Genomic DNA, 8540 nt, shown 5'->3' with positions numbered 1-8540 from the left:
CTCCACCGGTGAGCCACCTACAAGATAAATTAAGTCATCCTTAAATTTAGATCAAAGAATGGAATTGTTCAAAAGCTGAGATGGGAAAGCAGGTAGGGTGCGAGGAAGGATAAGGGGCATTATAGTAATTTCTAGGAAGGAGCATTTACGTAAGGTCAGACTGCAGACTTGTCAGGGCTCGTGTAGATGAGAACTGCTTTGTTACGTAATTTTGAATTGAAAAGGTCATAGGCAAAACCAAATAGAATTTATTTATTTATTTATTTAAAGAAAAAAAAAAAAAAGTCTACGAGTTTATCAGAAAGTAGTTGATGTAGGGTCGTGAAGGTAGGAACGTGTAAGATGGGGATTGGGTGGAGGTGGTCGATACTTAAAGATATTTCAACGTTCGACTACGAAATGGGCGCCAATGAAGCCGGCCAAGCATGGAGCATCTATTGATCTTTGGGGGCATTCACACAGTCTTCAGTAGTACAGTGGCACCACATATTCGGTGCAGCTTAGCAGATGTGTTTCGTTGACTCCCAATGCGATGCCTGACTTCATCCTAGCCGCAATTCACGTTGCCCTCCCTTAATCTTACGGCCCTCATTTTGTCTTTTACTTCTATTTTTCCAGTTTGTGCTCCTTCGCGGAGGATCCGGCTGAGTTTGGTTGTTAATTATTTTCATAAAAAAAAAAATAGGAATTTTTAAAATATATTTTAATTATTTCTAATGTTGTTTTAAATATTAATTTTACAATAATGATTGAAAATAAAACAATTAAACTTTATTTAGAAAATACTTTAAAAAACCGTTTTAAAAAAAAAATTGTATCATAATTTAAAATATTCTTCTTTTACTTTTTATAATTTTAAATATATTTTAAAAATAATTTTTATTCTTTATTTTTAATCATTTTTTAATGATTAATTTTTATATCATCTAAAAATATCATATTTTTTATTTTGAATAATATAAAACTATTTTTTATTTTTTATTTTCAAACATCTTTCGTTTTTTTAATAATATAAAACCATTTTCTATTAAAAAAATGAGATTTATCGATAATATTTTTTAATTATTTTTATTTTTTAGAATGATTTTAATAAATAATTATATAAATATGGAAAATAATTAAATATAAAAAATTTATTTTCAAAATACATTTAAAAATATTTAAAAAAATAGTTGTTTTCATGACAAGCAACATGCTATAAAGCATTCCATTTCCTGTAGGCCTTCCACGAGAAGAAAAATAATAGAAATAGCATAAAGCATATATTAATTAATAAAACATGTATTAAGAAAATAAGACAAATCTTGATTATTGTTTAAAACATTACGTTGCTTTCAAATCTCCCGCTGTGATTATGCTAAAAAAAAGATGTTCTCTTTCACTCAACATCCCTTCCTATATAAAATATTTCATATAAAAATAAATAAATTATATAATTATTAAATATATCTATATATTTATAAGAAATTTCACGATCTTATACTTGGGAAAATCACAAATCGGCTAAAAAAAGGAATTTGAGATAGTTTTGAACAATGGGTCGAAGCTGTCGAGGAAAATGAAAGAGCAGGCAGACTATTCTCTGGTGATTGCAAAAGGCACAAAAAAATAAAAACAAAAAGTGGTCGGCACATTTAGATAACTTTGGACCGCCATTGTTTCTGTCAATTTTCAAGGGCGGTTTTGCATCCATCAACGTCCCTCTGGTTATTATTTGACGAGACAAAACTTTCCAAGATACTTTGGTTACCCCTAAACGAGGCAAATAAAATTCCTTCTTATGATATGAATATATGATTTGATGGCCGAAAATTTTTAAAAAATAAAAATTAATTGATTAAAAGGATGAAATAATTTTTAAATTTATAAATGTAGTCTATTTCATTATTAACATAAACATTTTTTATTAAAATAAAATATTATTTTTATTTAAAAAAAATTATCTATTTTTAAATTTAGATTTTCAATAACCTTTTTAATTAAATAATCTAAAAATAAAAGAATAAATTATAAAAATTATTTCTATACCTTTCACACTTTTCTTTATTTTATTTTATTTTATATCTTTTTAAAATAATGTCAACCTTAAATTATATTTAAAGATCAAATAGATTATTCAATTATCTTTATAGTTCTTTAAAATATGTGGACAAATCCTAATAATAAAAAACTACTAGGATAAATAAACTAAAGTCATAAATCTTCTATTTGATCTTTTTTAAATTTTAAATTATTTTTAAAATTTATAAACTCCTTAATAAACTCCAAAATTTAAGCATTGATTCTAGATTAGTTTTGATTTATGAATTTCAAAAGATAATTGACTTTATTTTTTAGTTTAAGATTGGCTTTTTAAATTAATAAACATTGACTATGGATATTATTTGGAAAAGTAAATTTTTATGTGGAAGAAAAAAATGGCGAAGAAAAACAAAAATGGTGTTTTCACTATGGTCTTACAAAACACCAATCTTACGGAACGTCAATTAATTAACCATGTTTGTATTGCCTGAAAAGCCAAAAGGGCAACATGTTAAGTTCTAGTCCAATTCCTTGAAACATGTATGGCTTTGACTATTCATTGAGCCCGTCAATTAGTTGATCATAGACATATTTTAGTTCACAGTGAACATACCAAGTTATCACTATAAACTCGAGATATTAATAGGGGATGAACAAAAATTCAAAGCTCTTATTCAAATTTTTTATTCGAATTTTTTTTAGGATTATTGTGTTTTGAACCTAGTTGGATCTAAAAATTAAATTTTGATTCATATAAATTATATAATTGACAAGAAGGATATAAAATATAAAGAGATCAAGATATCATTTAAAACTATTTTCTTACCATAATATTTGATAAACTGTTTGATCTTAAATATTTTTTAATAATTATTCAAAAAATTTATTATTTTTAAAAAATTGATTTTTTTAAAATATATTCTAAAAATATATCATTAAAAAAAAGGCATATTTTAATTTATTTTTTATATACACAATTTTTAAAATATATACATTCTAATAAGTTTGATTTTTAAATAATAATTTATTTTTATTTTTTTGGAAAAGTGAGCATGTTTTTCCAAATTACCAAATTATATTGAATTTTATTGAGATTTACAAAATGAATAAAATTTAAATTAATTTTTTTTTATTATAAGAAAAGGTTATTTTCGAAAATATAAAAAATTCATATCATTTTTCTTAATTTTCATACTCCATTTGAGTCTTAGGCTTAAATGATGAACTTATATAGATCAAAACTTAATTTTTGGGTCTTGATCCAAAACACAATTGTCCCAATTTTTTTTTTTTTATTCATCTTCCCAACAGGAATTGCCAAAACATTTGATAAATAGGATAAAGAAAATGAATTTTTTTCAACTTTATAGACTGATTATTTTAATGTTTTATTTTTTGTAAAATAGATGAAGAAAACTTCTCATTATCGATTTTTTATTAACACCAATTTATTTATTCTACCAAACAAACTCGGAAAACATTTTCATTCTTATCCATGAAATATCTGCTCTTTTATTTTTTTTTAGATGATGAAAAATTGCAGTTTGAAACCGCCCAGGTAGTTTTTCCGATCATTTTTCCGTCCTCGATAAAATAACATAATATCGTTTCCAGAACGTATTTTATCAACCAATAGGCTAATTCACTAATTTCATTTTCCTGTTTTTGTTATAAAAATATAAAAAACCCTCCAAGTCCAATGTATCGGCGATTATCCCTTTTTAGGAAGTACCGAAAATTTTCGTTGTTTTGTCTTCATCCAACGAGTTGAACATCTTTCCCATATATAAATCAGATTCCGCTAATTTTACTTTATGGATCTCCATATTGTCATGTGTCTAGTGATACATGTATATTGCTAAATTGTATACTGTCTTCTAATGTCAACGTTTGAGATTGGTGGCATATGATTTGGATCCAGGCAAAAGTTTGAGAGGAAAGACATGCTAGTGAGTGAAAATGGAGCTCGTCTTAAAAAGGAATGTGATTTCCTTCGTTTTCACCGACAGCCAAACAGAGGATAAAAACACTTTTTAGAGTGATAGAAGGTTCATATCATAGCATAACAAGACGGTAGGTAGGTAACAAAACCTAGCTTATTCAAATAAAGCCTCTCCTTCCCTCTCTTCACGGAACAAGCGATCCGAAATCACTGCATACCCTTCAAGAAAAGATGAAAAAAAAAAAGATAAAAAGCACCAAACCCTAACATGACAAAGTAAAGATCGAGGCTCATAGATCACAGGAGTCATTCAACTAAGCTGCCCGCAGTCACTGACCACAACAGCCTTGGCGGTGGATCCAGACGAAGATCCGACCTTCTCAATGGCTTTCACCACATCCAGCCCTTCAATCACCTTCCCAAACACCACGTGCTTACCATCAAGCCACGAGGTCTTGGCTGTACAGATGAAAAACTGTGATCCATTGGTTCCGGGACCAGCGTTTGCCATGGATAGTATTCCCGGGCCAGTGTGCTTGTGGATGAAGTTCTCGTCGGCGAACTTAGATCCATAGATCGATTCGCCACCAGTACCGTTTCCGGCGGTGAAATCGCCTCCCTGGCACATGAACCCGGGGATGACCCGGTGGAACTTAGATCCCTTGTAGTGCAGAGGCTTTCCGCTGCGGCCGGTTCCCTTCTCGCCGGTGCAGAGTGCTCGGAAGTTTTCAGCAGTGCGGGGAGTGGTGTCGGCGAAAAGCTCCATCACGATCCGACCGGCAGGCACACCGCCGACGGACATGTCAAAGAAGACCTTAGGGTTTGCCATCGCAGACTCAGTGAATTCACGTCAAGGATAAGGACGACTCAGGACTGACGTTAGGGTTAGGCGTGGGACGCGGTGATAAATAGAGTCATTGCTTCTCGAATATCTTCTTGCTTTGGATCTTGGCCGTTGATATCTGACACGCGTCACGATCTACTTCAAGGTGTGGTTAGACGTACTCCAGGTGTTAACCATGGTTAACAAAAGCGACATAATTCGAGTTCCACAATCCACGTGGAGGAAAGCGACAACAATATATATCAACGGGGTTCTATCCTCTAAAGTCTCGTATCGTATTTCTTATACAATTTGAAATCTTGTTATACAACTTATATTATTATTAAAATAAAACGACCAAATTAATAGAATCATCTGGGCCTTAGGCCCTCAGGGCCTCACATTTCATTTGAATTAAATTAATGGTTTCACCCTTTATGATGTTCTTCTCTAATTATCTAGCCCACCACTTATGTTCGGCTGTTAAAAGGTATTATGGGAAGAAAAAAATAATAATAATGAAAACTATTTTTTTATAGTTAAATAAATATAAATTTTTTGGTACGAAAAAAATAATTAATAAATATAATTTAATTATTTTCATTATTTTTTCAATGTAAATGCAATAAATGAAAACTATTGTTATAAAATGTTTTTCAAAATTGTGTTGTACTTAATTAGACTTTATATCATTCAATTCTCGATCATGAATTAATTTGAATTATAACTCATATATTATTATTTATGATATTATTGTATAATATTTTTTACTATTTTTATTTATTTTTATTTTTACTTTTACATCTTTTTATTTCACTTGACTTAATATATTTTCATATATTATTAATGTAACGATGAAATAAAAAACGAAACTAATATCTTATACTATTTTCAAAGTTGTGTTATCCTTTATTAGACTTTATACCATTCAATTCTCGACCATAAATCAATTTGACTTATAACTCAGATACTATTATTTATGATATTAATATATAATATTTTTTACTATTTTTATTTATTTTTATTTTTATTTTTATATCTATTTTTCCACTCCTAGCTTATTTTTATATATTAATAATGAAACGTTGAAATATAAAGTGAAACTAATATCTTATACTATTTTAGTATTTTGATTTATTTTTATCTTCTTATTAATTTTGTTTTTTTAGTTGATTGTCATTGATATTTAATTGAGTTTATGTAATGTTTAAATATCAAGAAATAAGAAAATTAAATATTTTAATAATGAATATTAGATTATTAGATAAGAAAGATTTTCATGTGAGGTGATCGTTTCCCTTTATTTTTCATTTTTAAAACCATTCGACGGATCCATGTTATGTGCTCTAATTTATTTATGATTTTAGATGTTACAGTTGTGCTAATGATTTCATTGGATGCTACTGTTGACCTGATTGATTCGAGTTAGCTGTATCTGACGGTCCACGTATCTAAATTTATTTTCTAAAATGTTTTATTTTATTTTAAATTATCCCTTTATTTTTATATTTGTAGTCTTTACATTTATTTTTATATTTGTAGTCTTTACATTTTTTTTTTTATATTTTTTTTAAATTTATAAATATTTTTAGCCACTTATTTTATGAGTTATGGTTTAAGATACTTTTAGAACTTTTGGTTTTTAATTTATCATTTTTATAATTGAATATGATTAAAGTATGTTTTTTTTATTTTTAGTATTTTAATTAAAGAATTCAAGATAAGAATGATTATTTGTTTTTATTTTAATATTTGGTAATAATAAGAATGATAATGGAAAATAAATAAATTGACAATAATACTCTTACACATAGTTTTTTTTTTTCATTTTAAAAAATAAACTTTGAAAGGTTTTTTGTTACTAAATAATAAGATTAAAAAAATGGACTTGTTATGAGATGATGAGACATCCAATGAATAAAATCGAAGGGTAAAATAGTCATTTTATATTATTTTATATTTTCTTATGAAACAAAATATCACCAACTTGCGAAAAATTGAAGTGCTACTCATAAGTGTGATTTGATTTATATCGGCATAATTTGTGGGAAAAATGAATTTTGATTCACTAATATGAAAATATATGAAAAAAAATAACCCCAAGTTTTTTAAATTATTGTTATTTTCATCTATTTAAAAATAATTTGAAATACATTATTTAATAAGTCAAATAATTATTTCCTAAAATGCCCATTTTACTTATAAATTATAATGTCATCGACACCAATTGACAAATTTTAGATACTTAAATATTTTTCTTCATTTTAGATATGTTTTATTATTATTATTTGAAACTTTTTTTTTCATAAACAAACATCACATAGCAAAAGTGAGGTAGTTTGAAGAGTGTTGACATTAGAAGTAGTGAATCTTGGTAAACTGTAGATGAATTTAAGTTTTATTGAGAATAATGTCTATGGTTTTTCTCATTGATCTCTTTAGAATTTTTTCCACTATAGCAAGTTGAGGTTAATTTCAAGGATTCTAGTTATTTGAACATTTTATTTGTTTTTAAACTTTACCTTCAATTCAAAAGATTTATATACGAATAAAAGGTAATATATTGTTGTTTTTAAAAAAATTTCATGTAAAATTCTTGATGTGATTATTGGTAGCCAAGAATGTTTGAAAAGAAAGAAAAAAAAAATTGTCTTAGCATGTTATGTAACATTCCCCTTTTGTTTATAACTCTAATAATTTGTTGTCACTTTAGTAGTTTGTGCAAATTGTTTCCAATTCCTGTCTTGCGTTTGCACTTTTTCTATGTTCACATTTTCTCATGGTTACTAAAAATAAAAAACCAAGATATCAGGTCATCCATAATTCCATATGGATTAAAAATGGAGTTAAGACGATTACTAATAATAATAATAATAATAATAATAAACATATCTAAAATGAATAAAAATATTTACTTGAAGGAGTTTAGTTGTCAATTTTTATTGATAACATGATAAGTAAAATAATATTTTGGGGAATAATTATATGACTTATTAAAAAATGCATGTATTTTAAATAAATGAAGACAATAATAATTTAAAAAAGTTGAAGTTTTTTTTAAACTATATTTTCATATTAGTGAATCAAAATCCACTTTTTCCATAATTTTTTTTATACTATTTATACTTTCATAAAATTTGTTAAACATGAGAATGAAGGTGGGAAGGAATGAGACGTCTATTCTCATTACCCGTTATCATACCAAACACCCCCTAAAATAATTTAATTTGGATAAGAAATTAATAAAAAAAAATAAATCCAACAAAAGTAAAACAAATTACCACCTATCTCAAATTCAAGGAAATACCGACTTATTATGATGTCACTTATTAGATCAAGTTTAAGAATTTAATCTAAAAATCAATCAGTAGAGTAACTGATTTTACTATCATTTGGTAACCTATAATATCTTAACAAATTAATGATTATCATTTTTTTTATCATAAAAATAAATTTTGATATTTTAGGATATTTGAAAATATGTTAAATTATTATTATTTTAGGATTAATAATTTTAAAATCAAAAATCAATATAATAATTATAACATAGGTAAAAACAACAATCCACGTTTAAATATGAATAAAAATAAATAACTTAACATTTAATAACATTTAGACACCAATAAAAATAAATTAATTTAGAAATTTAAGAGATATTTGATAAAATTAATATTTATTATTTTAAATTATTAAATTGATTTATCAAACACTTACTTAATGACATTTAATTTTATTTAACTTTAAGTCAAATTA

The 8540-nt window shown here is 26.5% G+C and overlaps 1 protein-coding gene across 1 annotated transcript; it reads right to left on the bottom strand.

The window, feature by feature from the left end:
* Positions 1-4052: 4052 nt before the first annotated feature.
* LOC100247119 (peptidyl-prolyl cis-trans isomerase-like) lies at positions 4053-5153 on the bottom strand. Its single transcript, XM_002274833.5, has one exon. The coding sequence runs from the start codon at positions 4791-4793 to the stop codon at positions 4275-4277; it is 519 nt and encodes a 172-aa protein (XP_002274869.1). The 5' UTR covers positions 4794-5153; the 3' UTR covers positions 4053-4274.
* Positions 5154-8540: the final 3387 nt, after the last annotated feature.

Source organism: Vitis vinifera, chromosome 18 (genome assembly GCF_030704535.1).
Source record: "Vitis vinifera cultivar Pinot Noir 40024 chromosome 18, ASM3070453v1".
In the NCBI taxonomy this organism is placed as follows: domain Eukaryota; kingdom Viridiplantae; phylum Streptophyta; class Magnoliopsida; order Vitales; family Vitaceae; genus Vitis; species Vitis vinifera.
Note: the sequence above shows the minus strand (reverse complement) of the source record. Positions and strands in the feature narration are given on the sequence as shown.